The sequence below is a fragment of the Mesoplodon bidens genome, assembly GCF_964165515.1.
Source record: "Mesoplodon bidens genome assembly, chromosome: 12".
NCBI classification, from domain to species: Eukaryota; Metazoa; Chordata; class Mammalia; order Artiodactyla; family Ziphiidae; genus Mesoplodon; species Mesoplodon bidens.
The window spans coordinates 73,152,029-73,173,219 of record NC_138168.1 but is presented as its reverse complement, the minus strand read 5'-3'; the positions used below and the strand labels follow the sequence as shown (position 1 = coordinate 73,173,219).

Sequence of the window (21,191 nt, the reverse complement as noted above, 5' to 3'; positions counted from 1 at the left end):
TAATAAATGACTACTGAGTAACTTGGACAAACCCATGTATCATCTGAAAAATTCCAGATTCTCTTTCATTGGATAAATTTAGACTAGACTGTAAACTGAGGCTTCAATGAGTAATGAAAATGTCACCAATGGGGAACAAAGCTTAGATTATCAAGCCTGACCATGAAAGTAATACTGGTAAGAGCTATCATTTATTGAGGAGCTGGAACTCTATAGATAGTCTACTAAATTCTCAGGATAGATATAATTAGCTCTATTTTACTAGTGAGGAAACCCAAGTTAAATGACTTGGCCAAGGTCAAACATCTACCAAGTGGCCAAGGAGGAATCAAACCCAGAAGTGCCCTGCTCCACAGCCTGCCCTCTCCTCTCTACATGGAGCTTCCATGGCTTACCCCAGGAAGATGGCAACTGCTGTGGGCGCTTTGGTCTTCAAAGCAAGTTGATGGCCTTCTCTGGCTCTACTTGTCACCTTAGGGCTCATCCTCCAGCACAGATATCTATATCTATATAGGCCATGTATATCTTATAGAGGCCACAGATATCTTACTCTATGTGTATCTGTTTCTAGTGCTCTATCCAAGCACAGATACTCTAAAATTAAAAATTTTATGTTAAAGGTGATTTAAGCTCAATCAAGTTCACAATTAAGAATGCATTTTCCGGGCTTCCCTGGTGGCGCAGTGGTTGAGAATCTGCCTGCCAATGCAGGGGACACGGGTTCGAGCCCTGGTCTGGGAAAGTCCCACATGCCGCGTAGCAACTGGGCCCGTGAGCCACGGCTACTGAGCCTGCGTGTCTGGAGCCTGTGCTCCGCAGCAAGAGAGGCTGCGGCAGTGAGAGGCCCGCGCACCGTGACGAAGAGTGGCCCCGCTCGACGCAACTAGAGAAAGCCCTCGCACAGAAATGAAGACCCAACACAGCCAAAAGAATAAATAAATAAATAAAATAAATAAATTTATTAAAAAAAAAAGAATGCATTTTCCCCACTACTTCTCTTTCCCATTTTGGGCAGTTTAACAAGACTACCAGGTCTATGAGATTCCCCAGAATACCCAGCACAGTGTTTTCTTTTTCTTTTTTTTTTTTACAAACTCTATACATCTATTTTTCTAGTTGCAGATTATATGTATACTAAGTGGAATTTTCAGTCTATTACTTTATCCAAATATTTTCTACCTCTTGCCATTTTCTATCATTGAGACATACATAGATGCACTTTTATCACTTATAATATTAGATTTAAAATCTTTATTGCATGACATAATTTTATTAATCCCACATAGCTTTCTAAAAGCATTATTCTCTTTATTGCAAACAATCTAGTCAGAGATTCTCTTTCTCATAGATACACATATGAGGAAAATATATGTGTATATATTTCAAGGGTATCATACTTGGCAATTTCTATGTCTTCATCTCCCATTTTCTTGCTCACATGCCTGGAGACAGTCATTTATAAACATGTTGTTATTATTATTTTTTTTTACACAAAGGTTTCGTTTAGTATCGTGAAAAATAGCCAACAGTGGAGAACAGCTTCCATATTATTAATTAATACCGTAGGGATCACTAAACTCTCATATACGCAGTGAGTTCGGTGTTTTTTGGTTTTTTTTTTTTTTTGCTTTATAACAAATTTAATCAGTTATACATACACATATGTTCCCATATCCCCTCCCTTTTGCGTCTCCCTCCCACCCTCCCTATCCCACCCCTCTAGGTGGTCACAAAGCACGGAGCTGATCTCCCTGTGCTATGCGGCTGCTTCCCACTAGCTATCTACCTTACGTTTGGTAGCGTATGTATGTCCAACACCAGCACAGTGTTTTCATAGAATGGGCATTGATTGGTTATTGACTAATTGGCTACTGACCCCTTTTCTTTACATTTGAAGTTCAAAAAAATTTTAAATGCAAAGTGGTATCTTAGTGGGGCTAAGAAAATAGTACTAAGAAAAGAGAGAGAAGGATGGCTCCTTTAGGCTGGCAGGAAGTTCAGTGTTTATTTTGAGAGCAGAGGTAGAAATATTTACTTTCAATAGTTTTTTTTCTTTAAATGGGATATATAGTTTAAAAGTTAAAAAGTAAAATTCTTTTTTAATATAAAGGAAAATTATAGGCTTTCATACTGATTAACTTACTGGAAAAAATATATTATTATAAATCTTATCATCATATATTATGAATATTTTAAAGTAAAAAGCAACAGAAATCCAGAAATGCTTGTTACGATAATAATGATTAGCATGGGTTTTCATTCTAATATAAAATATATACTCAGACTATTGATAGTTTTAGTATCTCTGGGCTATAACATTACATTATACAAATTTTTTAACATCTAGAGAAAACAGATGATTTTTTTCAGTGTTAGGTTGAAAACAGTATTTTTACAAATTCTTAAAAATACCATGCATTGATGTGCACTGTAGTTATTATTTCCTCTTCTTGTAGTTTTGAATATTCTGATTTTTGCCAATAAACACAAGTCACTTGTGTATATACGAAGTACTATACATTAAAAGCATTTTACATTGTTGCCTTTTCTCTATTTTCTATCTTTTAAAAGTATACAACATTTTTTTCTTTCTAAAAGAAATTATTCTTATTTTTCTTCAAGGAGAAAAAACCTACAATACAAATCCGGTTCTAAAAATGCAGTCCTTTAGACCTTCAAAGGTCTCAGGGTTAATGGGAGAGACAATGCCAAAGGGAGACAGTGAGACTCAGATGTGAGCAGGGAGGGCCTCTGGCTGTGCTCTGGGGCTCAGGGTTCCATCTGCAGGGGAGATGTGAAAGTCATGTGCTTTCAAATTACTCGTGAAGAGACATTAATCCTGTAGAAGAAAACTCAACCAAGTACATCTCCCCTGCAGCCTAGAAGTCCAGCACAAAAATCTATTTTTGTTTCAACACAAAATTAAAAAGAAAAATCCTCTCTGTTATAGCTAGAGGTGGACAAACTTTACCTTCCACGAACAGACAAGAGTTAGGAAGGACTATTTCTAGAGTATGGAAAATGTAGTTTCCATATGAGGGTGGTTAATCATTTAGACTCTCACTGCTTGTATACTTTGCATTGCTCTGATTTTAATCATTTACCGGCCACGCCCTACGTGCCTTTCTGAAATTCAACATTTGAGTAACGTGATAACTGGGAATGGTGGATATGGCAGACTGCATTTTCCAAAGATGGCAGCAATCATAACTCCAGCTCACATTTCTTCTGCAATATGACCTTGCCACCACTCCCCCTCTGAAAGGCAGAGCTAATTTCCCTTCCCTTGAATCTGAGCTGACCTTATGACTTGCCGGGAACTAACAGAATGTGGTGGAAGCGAGGCTGCGTGCCTTCTAAAGCTGGGTCAGATAAGGCCATGCAACTTTTACCTGGTTCTCTCGGGGCACTTGCTCTGGGACAAGCCAGCCGCCATGTAAGAAGCTTGACAACTCTGAGGCCACCATGCTGAAGAGGCCATATGTCAGTGCTTTGGTGGACAGCCCTGGCTGAGCCCAGCTGCTAAAAAGCCTAGCCTCTGAGCCATCCTCACCAAGACACCAGATATGTAAACAAGCCACCTCGGACCCTCCAGAGCAGCCCATTTGTCAGCTGAATAACACTGAGTGACCTGAGTCACTCTTGCCTAAGGGCAAGAAATCACATGAAGTAGTTAACAGGCAATTCTTGGTAACACATAAACTTGCTGTTTCCTACAGGAAATGTGGTACTGACTGATGTTAAGCTTGCCCCACGACCTGAGTATCACAGTCTTCTTCATGCCCTCATGGCTGCCCTCGATCTGAGGGATATCACTTGCGTGGGGGAAGCCTCCTTCTTTAGGGCACATTCCTCAGCCTGTGTTCTCCATCCCAACCTCAAGGGTTTCCTCCTTGCCTTTTCTGCATAATCCTTGACCTGCTGCACCACTGATTATGCCCTACTCTAGCACTTACTAACTTTTTCTCCTATATAGGCAAACTTTCCCTTTCTTTTGGCTCCTTCCTCATGGCATAAAAGATTGCTCAGGTATTTCCCATAAATTAAAAAATCACTCCCTTGATATTCTTATTTTTCAATTCTACTCACTCAAGCGTTCAGCCTCCACAATCATTTTCCCTCAAGTGACTACCTTATCATACCTCTTCTTCACAGCAAGACTCTTGAGGTTGTGTTTTATTCTCATGGTCCCCACCACAGTCAGTCAGCTAAAATGCCTCCTTTCACTATGTTACTAACCACTTGTGAGCTGACACTCCCCTTTCTAGGCTGCCGGGCTACATCTTCTCTTTCCCCACCTCACAGACATTTCTTTTCAGTATTTTTCTAATGTCTCTTCGTGTTGGGTTTCTTGGGCTCTATTCCCAGCCTCCTTCCCTTCTGTTTTCATTCTGCACATTCTTCCTTTGTAATCTTACTCCTTTCTAGTTTTCATTTCTTCTTATGAGCTAATAATTACTGAATCTATATCTCCAATATGAGCTTGACACATAGTAGGTGCTTTACAGAATGAAATCTCCTATTAGAGGGCATCAGCACAGAGTGTAACTAAATACCTAGTTCTAGCTTTAAGACTGGGTGCAGCATGAGATTACTCAATATGGAATTTTGCTTAGAGACAGAAATTAGAAACCATTATTTGGGAGATCAGGAAAATTGTAAAGTGAAGGATTTAAAAACAAACAAATGGTTGGCAAAATTCTTTATGTAACCATGGTACTCATAAAATAATTAGTCTTTCTTCATGATGGAACCCTCTATATATCTCAGTTATCCTGAACTGTCAGCCATGATATAGATTAAGTGTTGGTAAACCATGACCCATAGGCCAGATGTGGCCCATCATATGGTTTATTTTATTTAATTAATTTATTTATTGATTTATGTTTATTGGGGTATAGTCGTTTTACAATGTTGTGTTAGTTTCTACTGTGAAGTAGAGTTCTCTGTGCTATACAGCAGGTTCTCATTAGTTATCTATTTGATACATATTAGTATATGTACTATCAATCCCAATCTCCCAATTCATCCCACCATCCCCCCTTCTGTTTTTATAAATATAGTTTTATTGGACCACATATACATCCATTCACTTACACATTGTCTATGGCTGCTTTCATGCTACAAAGGCAAAGCTGAGCTACTTCAACAAAGACTGGACGGCCCACAAAGCCTAAAATATTTACTTTCTGGCCATTTATAGAAAAAGTGTGCCAGTCTTGATTAGAGATCAATACCTTTTCCACTGTTAACGTATCCCTTTAAAAGAGTAACTTGTATAAGTTATATTTTCTACGAGTAAGGATAAATCATGGCTGTGGGAAACATGTCCCACCCCAATCCGGGTTTGAACGCAGGCAGGTTATATGGTAACAAAGAACAAGTTTTTTCTGAGACTTAGTTGAAAGAAATATGTTGATATTATTAAATGTATCACCTAAGTGTCTTAAATAATCAAAGGCAGAAAATTATTGGGATATTTGATAATACCTAGTCTCCTAAGATGACTAAGTAAGCAGTAAGTAGATACTGGAGCTTTTAGAAAAACAATAAAATCATACATAAATAAAATCATGGCTCAAGCCACTGAGGTCTTGCCTTGTCTGCAGGTGTTAACCTGGCCCAGGGCTTGTCTGCCCGGCGATCATAGTCAGGTGAATCGGTGACTTCTACATACTCATTAAACCGCAGGATCCTTCGAGCTTGCAGCTCTGCCACTGTGGGTCTCAGGCTGAGCTGCAGGAGGATAGGGATGAGTTCAGTAAACCATGTACAGCCTCATGGTGGCACGTTTTCTACAGAGTACTTTAAAGTTATGGTTACATAAGGTCACTTTCAGATATCAAAAAAAAAAAAAAAAAGGCAGCAGCATCTTGGGAGTTTCTAATGAGAACTAGAAAGCAGTGTGCCCTAATTTTGCAACTATAAAAATCACTATTGTTAGATAGGTCACAGTCTTTAGCAACCATCTGCATTATGCTATTTTCCCCACCTTGCCTGGCACTGTGATAAAGGTGCCTGTCATCTCTGACACGGGGACAGACACAATAGTAATCCAGATATAGTATGACTGGTTTGAAGATTGAATGATCAAGACAAAAGCCCTACAACTTATAGAAATGAGAATAAAAATCTCTGTTCCTACTATATTAAAACTGCATATTTGGAAATGCACAAAGTTACAACAAAGGAATGGTCCAGTGAAGGCTGTGCCTATGGCAGTCTTCCATGAGAGTCTAAGGACACAGGTCCAGATCTGACTTTACCCTTGGCCAGAAAAGCTGATATGCAGCAATGAGGAGGGTGGACGCACTGGAAAACTGCACTTCAGTGAGGCCACGACTGCTTAAACCCAGCTGCAACCTTAAGACACTTCCAATAACTCGGAGTCCCCCTGTGGTTTTTGTCAAATTCAAATTTATGGTTATATTTAATCTACCCTGCCCTGTGTGTGTTTGTTTTCCTCTCATGGTCCTTTCTCAAGCCCAAGAACAGACAGGGATTGTCCTGAGAGACTAAAGAAACTTGGCCCCTGGTTGAACAGGAATCATCTACTGTCCGCTATTAAGTTTCATGCTTTTGTGGCCTCTCTCAGTTGGGAGGTGTCACAGTATTGTCAGACAGGTAGACCCAGGCCTATGTTTTGCCCATCGGGTCCATTTTCAGTATTTTTCTCTCCATACATATACTCTATATACAGCCAGACTATCCATGGTTTAAGTGGTCCTCTTTGGAGGCATTCCTTATTTGCATGGGTTCAATTTTTGGAAAAACTAAGCACTCTCACAAAACAAACAAACAAAAAAAACTGATGTTTTTGTGGTCAAAAATCTCCCCTTTCCTTGGTTTCCTCTTGAGTAAAACCAGAGGCTGAACTGTCAATGCTCTAACATTCAAGGCATTCAAGGATTCTTAGGTCTGGGTCTACACCTTGAGCCTACGTGACCTGGGATAAGGCAACAGCAGCTCCTTCTATCTTCATAAAGCCCTGGTAGGTGATGGACAAAGGGAGGAAAAATCTAAGTGGTTTTGTTATACTCTCAGTTACTGTCCTATCTATACTGCTAGCTTCTTACTGCCTCTCTAGGGCAGGTAGGATTAAGAAGGTAGAGAAACCCTTGCTTCTGGGGACTTCCCACAATGCAAGTGACCAATGGTCACAGAGGTCAGAAGTTCTCCATGTAGTCTTGCCCTTCAGGGCTGTGCCCGTTACAGGTTAGCTATTAGTGCTATGGAATATTTTGCACCTATGGCAGGGAGCTCTGTGTGGTACAGGCTAGTGGGGGTAGGGCAGCTCTGCTGTCTCCGAGAAGGACCCAAATGGATTAAGAAGAGACTATATGTATGACAGAGGTGAGCTGGAGCAAGGAGGAGGGGTTACTGCTTATCTGTAGCTGGTAACTTAATGGCCATTGAATTGCTAGAAGAGCCATCTCAAGAAATTCAGTTTATAGTGTCTTTTTTAACTTGATTATTGTTTGATGTTTGGGATCTCTGAGGGGGAAAAAAGAGATGAATTAAGGCTATTTTTCCCTAAAAATCAAAACCAAAACGTCTCAAAATACAGTCTCCAATTTTTCCATGGGAATGGAGTGCTTCTTCTTTCTGGCTTGGAATGTTTTGGCTGTGAACTCCCCAGCCAGCCCAAATAAATGTGGGTCAGGTCATACTCTTTGCTGCAGATGTCATATTTTACTCATCCTGCCTTATTCAGCTTTGAAAGGTATATCTGAAGAATTACTGAGCAAGGTGTTTATAATGAAATATAAACTCTGATATTGCTTAATTTTTCCAAAGATTATTATTATTTTAACACTTGCCGAAAAAAGCGAGGGCCCTGGTATCAGATTTATATTTTCGTAAATGGGTAGAAACAATGGTCTGAGTTTTGGAGGTAAGCCATTTGTCAATTTGGGTAGCACTGCAGCAGGCAAGCTGGATGATCAAGTTCACTTAATAAATTACTCATCCAGCTCAGAATCTTTAGCAATAACAAAGTATTTATTCAGTGTTTCCAAAACTGCATGGAAACAGTGAGCATTTTTACAAACTATACATTGAAATGTTAATAATGGTTATCTCTGAATGGGAGACGTCTGCATGATTTTCTAGTCTTTTTTGTTCCTTTTGACATTTAAAAAAATTTCACACAGATTATATGTTATTTTCATAATTGGCAAATGTAATTTAAAACTTTTGACTGTCGACTTTTCAAAATTAGCATATTATGCATTAATATAAACATAATTCATATTGCAAACATTACATTGATTTTAATGTCTGTGATTAGTCAGTAGACTAATAGGAATAATTATCCCTAAATATCAGATTTACATGTAAAGCGCTGTTTTGCAATTTAAAAATGAAGTATATCTCAAAATACACATGCTCATTAACCATCATAGTTTCATCACCTTTCTGCTGAGTCTGCGTTTAAGTTCCATTTTTGCTTCTTGCTCTTCTTCTTCATTCTTTTCTGTTTATTAATTGGGGGGGAAGGGGAGGAAAGGCATGAAGACTTAGTTACTATAAAAGATTATACAATCAGAAAAGTAGCTCAGGCCACAGTTATTTGACTTCACGGATATTGATCAAACACTCCACCAACATCTTTAAAAAGTTATCGAAAGATTCTGCAGAAGGATCAATCATTAATTTACAGATATATTATTTTTTTCCTTATAGGATTGGTTTATTTACTAATTGTAAAACTTTTTGCTTCCTGACTTCTTGTTCTATTCTGAAAAAGCCACAAGAGTGCCCATACTCCAGTGAAAGCCTCTCACTGCTGATCATCTCATAGGCTTTTATAAGCACAATTTATCAGAATTCAGATAAAAACTTACTACTGGATCTGGCCTTTGTGTGAAAATCTGAATCACATCAAAAGAACAAATTAGAACCACCTGATTCATGTCTGAGTTGCTGATTTCCATTCAAATCCAAGCAAAATACTTGATTTGTCTGCTTTGGTTTCCATAGAAGCAGAAGGTAATCATTTTTTTGGACTTTGCTTTCAAACCAGAATGTTCTGAATGGGGTTATGGTGTACGGTTGATGGAGATGATTTATTTTCTTGTGATGTTAACTTTCCAAAGTCTTCTCTTTCTCTAGTGCTTCACCAAGTAGTACAATTTAAAGGCCAACTCAAATGAACGCTGTCCAACAGATGGAATTAAGAAAAAATTGTCCAGAATTTTAAAAGAAATAAACACTGCTCAGGATTTTAATGGTTGCTATTTGATGAACTTCTCTCTGTTGATTCCTGTAGCTCATACTTTGTTTGATAAGTGAGCATAGATTCTTGGATACCAATGCCTACGAAAGAATGTCTTTTAGAAAGTGCTGTTATGAATTCTACTGAAGGAAAATCACACTGAATAAAGGCTCATCCAAAAGGCTGAAAAAGAAAAGTCTCCTCTGTAACAGATAGATTTACTTTTAAAATTCAAACAGACTTTTTAGCACTAAGATTGTTTTTACTGTGAATACAGTATCAGTATTCAATATTTGCAACATCTGTATTTGCTAGCTGAACATGCTAAATTCTCTATTAATTTTCCTTATCTGGACAGGGAAAAGTTTTGACATTCTTCTGAAATACTAATTTTAATTTATAAGAAAGAGGATGATCAGTCTGGTTATTTAGACAAAGAATGAACATAAACTGAAATTACCCTGCAAGACAAGAAACAACTAGTTAGTAAGCTTTCATTAAGTGCCTGTGAGTGTCAAACAAAATTTGATTATAATTCGGATTTCTTCCTATGAAAATACTGTAGGTTTTTCTAATTGCTTCACAAAATAAATTGCAATATATCCTTTGATATCCTTAAAACACATCTTTAGGGTCAAATAATTATTATTTTTTTAAAGGAAGTGGGAGACTCAGAATGCAGGCAGACATCTGCTGCTCTCTTCTTTTTTTAAAATAATTAATTAATTAATTAATTAATTAATTTTATTTATTTGGCTGCACTGGGTCTTCATTGCTGTGTGCAGGCTTTCTCTAGTTGTGGTGAGCGGGGACTACTCTTGGTTGCAGTGCGCAGGCTTCTCATTGTGTTGGCTTCTCTTGTTGCAGAGCACAGGCTCTAGGCATGTGGGCTTCAGTAGTTGTGGCATGCAGGCTCAGGAGTTGTGGCTCGCGGGCTCAGTAGTTGTGGCTCGCGGGCTCTAGAGTGCAGGCTCAGTAGTTGTGGTGCACAGGCTTAGTTGCTCCAAGGCATGAGGAATCTACCCGGACCAGGGCTTGAGCCCGTGTCCCCTGCATTGGCAGGCAGATTCTTAACCACTGCGCCACCAGGGAAGTCCCAAATAATTACTTTGTATGAGTTGGATAAAGCATGTGGATTGTAAATTATATATAATAGACAAACACTGAACTTGTGGTTCATGTGATTCAAACTAGGGCTTTACAGGGTCAGGCCTTTGATGATATTAATAAAAAGAAAAATATAATTCTTAAAACATTTCAGTTATTCTTCCTATAATATGATTATGCTACATTTTCAAAGGTACTTTCCAAAGACAAAATACTGGATATCTAATATGACTCAAAGCTAACGAATGCTCCAATATTCAAGAAATACACAAAACATAATGTCCTGGAAGAGAATGTTAGATAATTTTGCTTTATGAAGCATACTGCACATCTAGGTGTCAGCTAGTGATATTTAAAAAAAGAAGGGCCAATTGTAAATAAACAGGATTTTACCAATTGGGAATTCTTCTCTAACATCAGGAACTGACTTCCTTAGATTTCCCATATTTGAAATTATGCCTCTAAAGAAGTTAGAGGAAGAGGGTGAGAGGTGGAGGAAGGCCAACGTGACTGTTCCTAGGAATCTTACTAAATAGTCATTGTTAAATCTTCTACTAAGAGTCAAGGTTAAACCTTAAACTTGGTTGTAAAAAATTCACCAAGGGAATTTCCTGGCGGTCCAGGGGTTAGGACTCCGTGCTTTCACTGCTGAGGGCCTGGGTTTGATTCCTGGTCGGGGAACTAAGATCCCACAAGCCGTGCAGTCCGAACAAAACAAAACAAATATTCACCGAGTTTTTGGAACTTTAAAAAAAAATTATTAGAGGGCTAATTATAAAGTAGGATGGAAGCACGTCTGGTCACTTTAAACAGACCGGAGGGATACTCATGAAGGAAGTGACTGGCTCACTGACAAATCCCACCCTCAGTAACTCATCAGAGCAGAGAGGGGCAGGTATCAGGACAGCCACGGAAAGCGTTTGCCATAAGCATACAAACGATACACGTAGTTTACAGCAGTGGGCACTACAAGAAACCTGCCTGCCAAGTGCTGCCCAGAGTCTTTCACGGATGGTGCGAAAAGGAGAAGAAAGAAAAGCACCAAAGTACCAACAACTGGAGTATTATTATATTCTTCAGTCACCAACTCAGATAAGATGGATTAAAAATAGCCAAACATTTTTTTGTGGGATTGTTTCACTTTTTGCTGTTTTACATGTTTCCATATGGGTGTTGGTAAGAAATGAAAATACATTTATAAACCTACTTTGAAATACATCCAAAAAGTGATGGCTCCATGGATGGACAGATATGTGATAAAGTAAGATCTTAATGGTAGAATAAAGATAGTAGATATATGGGTATTACTGTAAAATTATTTCAGCTTCTCTGTATGCTTAAAAAATTACATAACAAAACACTGGGGAAAAATACATGCAGAACTCAATGGCTTAATACCGGTTTTCTCTATGACGATTTAGCTGGAATTACGGTCCTAGCTAAATAGTATCAGAGGACCTGAATATTTTATCCCTACCCTGTAGAAGATGTTCTACGAACATCTCTTTTCCTGATAAGCAAAAGTTGATCCTGCAAACACCAAAACTTGCTTTCTATTTTAACAATATTAAGAAACTAGTTCTAAAATCTCACTTAATCTGTATGTTTTTTTAAAAAACCCTAGATGCCTTAAAATAAGGAAAGAGATCAAATTAGGTGTGATTCTGGGAAAGATACTAAGAAACGAAATTTGTCCTGTGGTCTCCAATTAATGCTATCAGCGTTGACTGCCATTTGATTCATGTTTATTAAACTAGTGACAGGCTTGGATGTGAGCACTGCTGAATGTTTTATGCTATGAATTAGTTTCCTAATCTGTCAAGAAAAGATGACCTCGTTAAATAAGTGTCCTTACAAATCACACCACATCACACACAGCCTTTTCTTCAAACAGACAATCATATTGCTTTTGAACCAAAGACAGAGATCAAACAAACAAGCAAGAGTAATCTCTGTGGAAGAAGAAGACAGAAGCAAAGAGGAAGTGAATAAAGTGTTGTCAGCTCTGGCCATCCAGTTCCCTGGGACTGCTCAGCAGAACGTCTTGGGTGACCTCCACCAGTTCTCCTTTCTGCTTCCCTTGGCCATACGTTATGTCAGGAGATCATAAGCCAGTTATCAGCTTCTCCAGACTGGAAACGTGTCTTTTGTTTCCAGCATAAGCACATTTAGACAAACTAAGAAGGAAGTAAAAAAAAAGGCTGGAGTCAAATCTGAAGTTGACTTTGGCCTTTCACTCTTTCCCCAACCTCCAGGAAAATGGAGTATAAAGCCAACACCGCACTTAAGATCAATGTGTGATAAATTTCTCATCTATGAAACAGTTCCTCAAATAACCAACCAGCAATGTGGTTTGGCTCTGTCTGTCTCCCAGGAGCAGGAAAGAATTACCCAGAATTCACTCTTTCTTTTTTTCTAGGTATTGCATCAGGCAGCCAATAAGATACACTCTCTGTGTTTTAGGAGCTTATGGACTGCATTTGAGCTTATCTACAATTTAATTCATAAATATTTTCCAGGAACCTATTGTTAGAAACCATGAGCCTTTTTGGTTTGGTTTTGTCGTCAAAATGAGATGTTGCTTTTATTCTTCCTCAGAAAGCTAAACACAGTTGTTGGTTTTGGTTTTTTCTTCTTATCTAGCCATGACTTTTTCCATCTCCAAACTGGCTCTTCTACACACTGATGGTCACTTGTGTCCTTCTTCTTTGGGTTCCATGCCAGTTATGCTCAAAAAAGGCCAGAAAAAAACCTTGCAAGGAAAGAACCCCATAGACTGGCAGTTCATCCCACTGTTCAGTCTTCACTGTCTGGTTGTCTTAGTAATAGCAACTGTAGTATAAATACGCTGTTAAAATCTTTCTTTCCTTCAGGAAAGAAAACAACTCATTTGGAGAATGGGGATCACCCAGACAGGCCAACTTCACTCTAAAAGCCTGGTTGAAAAAGATTTCCCGCACGCCAGCGGCTCATTACTATTATAGTATTCTCTGGAGTTCTGCCTATCCCTGCCTCTTTGATTTTTCATACAATAAAAAGCTCTTTTGAAACTGGGTTAATGATACAGAAAACTACAGCTAGGCTCAATTTAAAAATATCCATTATTTAACTCACTGTGGTTAGTAACCACATCGATCCACTACAGCACAACAAACCACCTCTATTCGTTGTATAGCTTCAACATATGAACTCCAATAATAACGTCAATACGACCGGACCAATGAGTAAAATGTAAAGTCCAAGAAAATAGAGGGGGAAAGAGAATGGGAAAATGAAGTAGGAAAATGAATGGAGAACTCCTTAAGTGCTGAAAACTTATAAATAACTCAAGAGGGAAACAGAGTTATCATAACAAAGGAAAATGAAATGGATTGAAAAATTCCTTTTCCCATAATTCTGTTTTAAAGGGAGTCATTTGTTAAACCTGGCAACAAACGATTATTAATAATAATATAGGAATGTTTGATTTATTTCCTTGTGGATTTTTTGGTCTTTTTTTTTGACATTTAGTTGCAAGCAGACTAGAGCATTTTCTTCTATTTAATATTTGGGTGAAAGAATACATGGAATAAATTTCATCTTTCTTAAAAACAACTGTCACAACCACGACACTGCTCTGGGGTATATCAGGCTTAAAGCCATAAAATGAAACACAAACTTCAAGAAATTGTTTTTAAAATGATATAAATAATTATATAAAAATGTGATCTAAATGGGCCATTTCAGTCATTCGTGCATAAATATATTAAGGTTCCCTGCTGACAAATGGATTTTCTCTAGAGGGAGTTTGTTCATGGTTACACGAGGAATTCGCTGTGTAGTACAGGATACTCACGCTTCAGGATATTTCTTTGCTCTAATTCTTCAGTTGTGGGCCTCTGGCTAAGTCTCCTGTGATGAAAAAAGATATACTGCCAGTTACAAACAAGGCCATCTTAATGGGAGATGCAAAATAAAACAACAAGCAGAGCTGTATTTTTTCGTGTTTTGAGAAACAAAAATCCATTTTTAAGCCTACAAAATAAAAGCCTCCTTTCCATTAGTTTGGAGACTAGAGATTGTGGCTGAGACTGCTAATTATCCCCTCCCACCCATACTCCCTTCTTCCTTTTAGAAACAGAACCCCCAGAGTTTTAGCTGAACACCCAGCTATAGATTTCTGCCTCCCTACAGACAAGGCGCAGCCGTGTGACTGAGTTCTTGCAATGGGATGTGAGCAGAAGCGGTGTTTGTAATGTCTGCTTTTTACACTTAAAGTGACTGGGTGTGTATTCCCTTCTCTCTTTCCTTCTTCCACAGGCTAGAACTTAAACATGGTCATGTGAGCCAGCTCAGATCGTGCAGATGAGGATATCCACGGAGATGGAAGAGCAACAAGACGGAAGGAACCTGGGTGCCCATCTGACTGCCTGGAGCTGTGCTCCCCACCCATGCCGGACAGCCCACCTATCCCTGCACTGCGATGTGAAAAAGAAGCAAACACGTGGAAGTGGCTTGTTTAGACCACTGCACTTTTTGGTCTCTGTTAGAGCAGCTTAGCCTGTACCCTAATTAACATACAGACAATTAGAATCTAAAAAAAGGCTCAAAGGTTCATACCAATTCATGAGATGATCAATTTATACTGCACAGTGCTTTCAGGAAAATATTACTTTTAGGATCTCAAATAAATTTACAATGTATATAAAGTTATCTTGAGGTATACAGGCCGTTTCCATCAACCTTCAAGAAAAGCCAGCCTCATTTGGGATTAGTACCTGATCATTTGTACACAAGAGCTCAATGTCTTATTAACCCATTATAATTTTGTTCTTGGTCTTGTTTGCATTATTAATTTGTTGTTAATCACAGACAAAAACTTCCTCTGGATGCATTGATAGATTGAATTTGTGCAAATTAAACTAAATACATGAAAGGCGATCTTAATGCAAGATACTATCAATTCTAAATGTTTACGGCTGTGACAGAAATGGTATGAAGAATTAAAATCAATGATATTTTGAATAGCTCATTAAAAAGTTTAACATTTAATCTTCATCAGCGCTACCTTGAAATTCACTTATTAAGTGAGCCCACAAAAAAAGCCAGTGAACATCTATGCCAGCCAGATTTTGTGCCATTCATATATCCTATACTATATATCTGTACGATATCCCCCAAAGACATCATCCTTCTTTTGTTTATGGAGTTTCCTTTCTCTGGAATGCCCTCCTCTCCTTCTTCACCTACTGAAATCTTTTTTTTTTTTTTTTTGTGGTACACGGGCCTCTCACTGTTGTGGCCTCTCCCATTGTGGAGCACAGGCTCTGGACGCACAGGCTCAGCGGCCATGGCTCACGGGCCCAGCCGCTCCGCGGCATGTGCGATCTTCCCGGACCGGGGCACGAACCCGTGTCCCCTGCATCGGCAGGCGGACTCTCAAGCACTGCGCCACCAGGGAAGCCCCTGAAATCTTATAAGTTATTAAAGGCTCCTGGTTCTTTGTCCCTCTACAGCAGTTCTACATAAATTATACATCGATTAAAGCACTTATTATTATAAAGATAATAATCACAGCTCTCATTAATTCATCCTTTTAAGTCCCAGTCACTGTGCTGGGGGCTTAGCTTACATTATCTTGAATCCTTGAAACAATTCAGCAAGGTAGCATCCAGTTCCCATTTTACAGATAAGAAAACGAGAGATTAATTCCCTTGCCTTCGAGAAAACACTACTGAACGATAGAGCCAGGACTCATACCTGGTTCTCTTGACCTAGATGTTTGTGCTTTTTACATGATCCCCATCACTCAGTATAGATTTTGCCTCTTTCACTAGACATGGAGTTCTCTAAGGCAGGAACTGTAAGTGGTTTATCTTTGAATGACAGGGACTAGGTGTGCTGAGTTTGTAGAAAAACAATTCTATAAAATTTATATACTTTAAAAAACCCTAAAAACCTTACCCTGATAAGATTTTTATAGATATGGACTACATGTGTATTTCTAGAGGCTCTCAAACTTTTGGGGGTTGGAGTGGAATTTAACAAAAACAGAAGAAGTGCTGCTCTGGTTGGCAACTTAGACCTACAATGAAGGAGTCCCCTCCCGCCTCACCCCAAAAACACAGCCACTTCCCTAGCTCTCCCCAGGAAGCCTGAGTATCCTCTCCAAGAAATCCTAATGCAGAGTTAGAAAACCACCACTCTACAGTTATTTCATGGTGTCAACTTCTCATAATGTTCTTCATCAGTCCCCTGTTTTTGAGTGTTTTGGGTTTGTTTTGTCACTGCTCTAAATACCCTTCAAATAAACATCTTTGGAAAACACAGGGTTTTTTCCCTTTTAGATTATTTCCTCCTTGTATAACCTCCCAAACGGAATTACCATGTAAAGAAATACTGTTTTAGAATTCTTTTCTTGTATTATTAAGTTGTTCTTCAGAAATATTGAACAAGAGCCAAGTATATGTTTCCTATTTTCTCATAAAGTTGCCGACATTGGGTTTAATTTATAAAAGTGTTTTGCTAATTTAAGAGGTAATACTTTAAATTAATAAAAAATATTTAATGTTCTTAAGTGCTCGCGAGGATCTAGGCACTAACATACCTTCAGTGTACCATCTCATTTAATCTGCACAAGCCCCGGCTTGGCCCCATCTATAAAACAGACAGTGGCTTCTGGACCCCTCACATGCCTACCCTGCAGGTACACCACAGTCACAGAAATCTTCCACTTCCAGGCAAGGGGAGGACTTTTCTCCCACCTCTAAATCTTGTTCTGGTGTTCCAGGCTGTTCCCTTCTCCCAATTTATGCAACCTATTTTTTATGCAGAGTAAGGGAAGTTAGCAAAACAACTAATACTTAAATATGTTTAAACTGATCATAAAAAGGAGAGCTTCAGCACTTGCTTCTATTAAAACTGCCAGTTACATGGACTTGCAATGCCACGAGTGGCAAAAGTAGAAATCCTACAATGGCGGAGGCAGGAAGTGCAGTCAGATGACCATTTTTTGAAGTGAAAAGGGGGAAGTTTCGATATGGGGGCTATGGCTAGCTGACTAGGATGGAACTGGCCGTTGAAGCTACTTAATATTTCTGTAGTCTCACAGCCCCCAGGGCAGAAGCTGATGGCAGTCATAGGAATGCTATAGGGAGTCCATGAATCAAACCAGGAGTTGGGCAAACTATGGCCCGCAGGCCAACTCTGGCCTGCTGCCTGTTTGGGTGAAGAATGTTTTCTTGGAATATTGCCGTGCTCATCTGTTTATGTATTGTTTATGGCTGCTTTCATGCTACAATAGCACAGTCAAGTAGCTGCAATAGGGACTGTCTGGCCAACAAAGCCTAAGAGATTTACTAACTGGTGCTTTATAGAAAAAGTTTGTCCCCACTTGGATCGGGCTTTGGCGACCTCAAAGCTACTGGCTACCTGGACCAAAAAGGAGCTTCTTTGAGTGATTCACCATCCAAGACCAACTTTAGAAGACCAGATAGGCCAGGCGTGCCCTTTCATGAGGGAGTCACAGTGATCTCAGTTAGGGAGGGAACTGTAGGAAGGAGAAAAGTAAGAATTAGTCAGTGCTGTCCCCAGATTTCAGCAATTACCTGACAAGCTCAGTTCCAATTTGCTGTCGGATTTCCTGCCTCTCTTCTTCAGAGGTCCGCTGCAAGATGTTTTTGTCCTCTAATTCCTTCTTAGACGGTCTGTTGCCGAGTTTGATAGCAAGGGTATCCCTTCGTCGTATTTTACTTGCCAAAGCACCTGAGGATTAGAAAAGGCAGAAATGCAGACAAAGGATTTTAGCCAGTGGCACTCAGGTTACACGTGGGCAAGGACTTTAAATAGAGTCCAGACCAAATTCTTTATTCACATGCAAGGGCAGAATTTTAATTAACCTGAAGAAAAAAAAGTCTCAAGCTGGATGTAGTTGGTTTTGAGAAACTGAAGAACTGTTTTTTTGTTTTGGTTTGGTTTTTTTATTTGTTTTTTTTAACATCTTTATTGGAGTATAATTGCTTTACAATGGTGTGAAGAACTGTTTTTTTTAAATATTCTGAAAAATGTTGGGAAACCCCGAAAAAACCAGCAAGTATCACCTCATCTTTTGGACAGTGACGTTTGAAGTTTATTCTGCTGAGACGGCATACCATGGAAACTACTGACTGTATAATGCCTTTTCTTTCTTTTCTTTTTCGAGTCTTAAACACTTAGCCCCTTTGCTTATTCTGTAGAGAAAATCCTCGTCTTCCCTTTTCCTCCCCCCACTCAGAAAACCACACTGACAAAAGTCTACCTGTGATACCTATGTTTTAATCCTGAATTACCCAGGAATCCCTGATATCTCACAGAGGATAGTAAATACCAATGAATGATAATGATTTTTGTTATTTTTGATTTTATTGTTGTTTGATGATTTTTTCATTGTTCAGTACAAACTAGAAGGAATTTGACAATGCTGTTTAATCATGAATATATTAATAACTTTTCATAATCTGTAAATTCAATTCCGTACTGAATCGCTCCCAAGTCATCCTTCTCAGAAGATTATTTAAAAAAATAGCATTTTTCCAGTTCCCTAAGTTATATATAAATGGTTGGCTTTATCCACTTTACTATCATCCCTTCTTAGAAGGCATACCACCTTTCTTATCATGGATGAGTGACTGTTTTTAATTCTTAAAAGGTATTAGTCACTCTTGACTCATTCCTCCTTTTAAACCACAGTATAAAAGTGAGTGAAATTCTCAAACATCCCCCATGAGTAATCCAGCAAACCTGCACTGATGCTCTTTATTCAGGAAAGGTCCCAGTGTGGAAGTGCCATCTTTGATCCATCTGAGAAAGGCCTCTGTTGTCTGACTTTCTGGACAAATTCAAATATGCATACTGGCCTCATAGACGGACTCCCCCACCACCCTGTCCCGTGGAATCATCTTCCAGAAAGGACTCTCATCTAAAGCTAAACCTCAGAAGATATACATTTCTAATCTGAGAAAGGCACGTGAGGGGAAAGAAAACATCAGGTGTCTGGCTCCTAATGAGGCTTTAGCTCTTTACAGACTGCAGCTGCTTCTGTCCACCACAGGCTTCCCTCCCTACCTCTTGAAAAAAGCCTTACTTTCTCCACTGCCATCCTCGTCCTCATCCTCTTCATCGTCATCGTCATCGGTGTACAAGATAGGCCCATCAGAGTCAGAGTCATTGGCCTGGTATTCCCTTTGGCCTTCGTCCTCTGAGGCACTGAAGGATTCTGAAGATTCTTCCATCAGCCCAGGAGTCAGGAGCTGAGGCGCTGCCTTCCCCAGCTCGTCTTTGGTTGTGAAACTGTGAAAGGCACAGAAACATGGGGGTGGTGTGAAGCTCAGAGCAACCCTCGGGGATGATGCCAGCACATGAGACAGAACTCTACTTTCATAAACATCCTTCAGGCTGGTGAAAGGAGAAAGCAGACACAGGCCAGCTAACGTCACTGAAATGGGGCAACAATACTGCATTCCTTAATTCCCAAGGCTTTAGAGTCTTCATCTGTAAAATGAAAAGGATTGACCAGGTGGTGACTGATATATTTAGTACATGAATATTGTAAAACTATGTTTTGAAAACTTAGTTTTCCCTAGCAATAGGAGGTTCCGTGGAAAGAGCAATGGGCTAGCAGTTCTTGGATATTTGATTTTGCCTCCACTTTTTCTTGGACCTGTAACTCCTACTTACCTTTCATGTCTAGCTTAAAGCCTCAGCTCCCTGAGGACCCTTGCATTGGCCATCAGACTAGTTCCTTGCCTTCTCTCCCTGCTCCCACGGTGCCCACCGCACTGGAGCACTTAGTACACTGCATCTCAGTCCGCCTCCCCAGCCCCGCAAAGTTCCTTGACAAGCAGAACTCCTATCATGTTGTAGCCCAGCCCAGTACCTAGAACGGTACTGACACAGAAACGTTTATCTTCTTTAAAAAATTATATATCTTCTCCATTTGTAAAACTGCCTGTCATAAGATTATACTAATAACATGAGATGGAAAATGTGAAAGCTAAGTGGACTCTTTAGAAGAAAGGTGATATGTCAGGATGCAAGGAGTTTCTATTATTTAGCTTGGTAAGAGTCTCTGACTTAAAGTTACTATAAATATACAAGGCCTGCCAATTTTCACAGACCAGAATTTTAAAAAATACTTTACATCAAAAACATATCATATCAAAAACAATGTAATCTTCATTTTAAGATACAGAAGTTCCCCACATTGCTTTCTGATACGAATAGAAGAATCCAAATTTGGATGTCACACTTCTGAAAGACCATTTAGTGCAAAACATGTGCTTGCTGTTCTCACTGAAAAAAACAAAAAAACAGTTCTTTGAAATGATAAAAACAGGTAAACTTTGCCAGAATTGGAGGTACTGAAATTCAACTTTGTGGCTGATAAGCCTAAGCATTCTCAAAATTCTCTATTTTTCACTTATTAGAAAAATCCAACAGCCAAAAATTATTATTTTCAAAGAAGGGAATATGAAATTTCTGTTTTAATTGTGTAAAATACATAAAGCCTAAAATTGACCATTTTAACCATTTTTAAGTGTGCAGTTCAGTGGCATTAATCACGTTCACATCGTTGTGCGACCATCACCACCATCCATCTTCAGAAATTTTCATCTTTCCAAACTGAAACTCTATATCCATTAAATAATATAGCATTAAATATAAGAGGAATATAAGGGTATGGGTATAAAACTATAGTTACCCTATACATAACAGGGTAAGATTAAACTTGCTTACTGTAGTCTGAATATAACCTCCTCATTCCTTCACAAATGTGTACAGCTTTCCATGCCTAAAATGCTCTCCCATTTTATCTCTCCCCACTTAAATCTACACATTGTTCTGGAACCAG

General features: G+C 39.0%; 1 protein-coding gene across 5 annotated transcripts in view; it reads right to left on the bottom strand.

Moving 5' to 3' along the window:
• PHACTR2 (phosphatase and actin regulator 2) overlaps positions 1-21,191 on the bottom strand; it is a gene marked incomplete at both ends in the record, with an annotated part of 272,699 nt that overhangs the window by 21,618 nt on the left and 229,890 nt on the right. For all 5 annotated transcript variants that reach the window (XM_081251385.1, XM_081251386.1, XM_081251388.1 and 2 more), the window contains 5 exons: positions 5,599-5,736; positions 8,415-8,476; positions 14,160-14,215; positions 17,911-18,067; positions 19,425-19,630. In XM_081251385.1, coding sequence (XP_081107511.1) covers positions 5,599-5,736; positions 8,415-8,476; positions 14,160-14,215; positions 17,911-18,067; positions 19,425-19,630 — 619 coding nt within the window. The remainder of the gene's footprint in view (positions 1-5,598; positions 5,737-8,414; positions 8,477-14,159; positions 14,216-17,910; positions 18,068-19,424; positions 19,631-21,191) is intronic.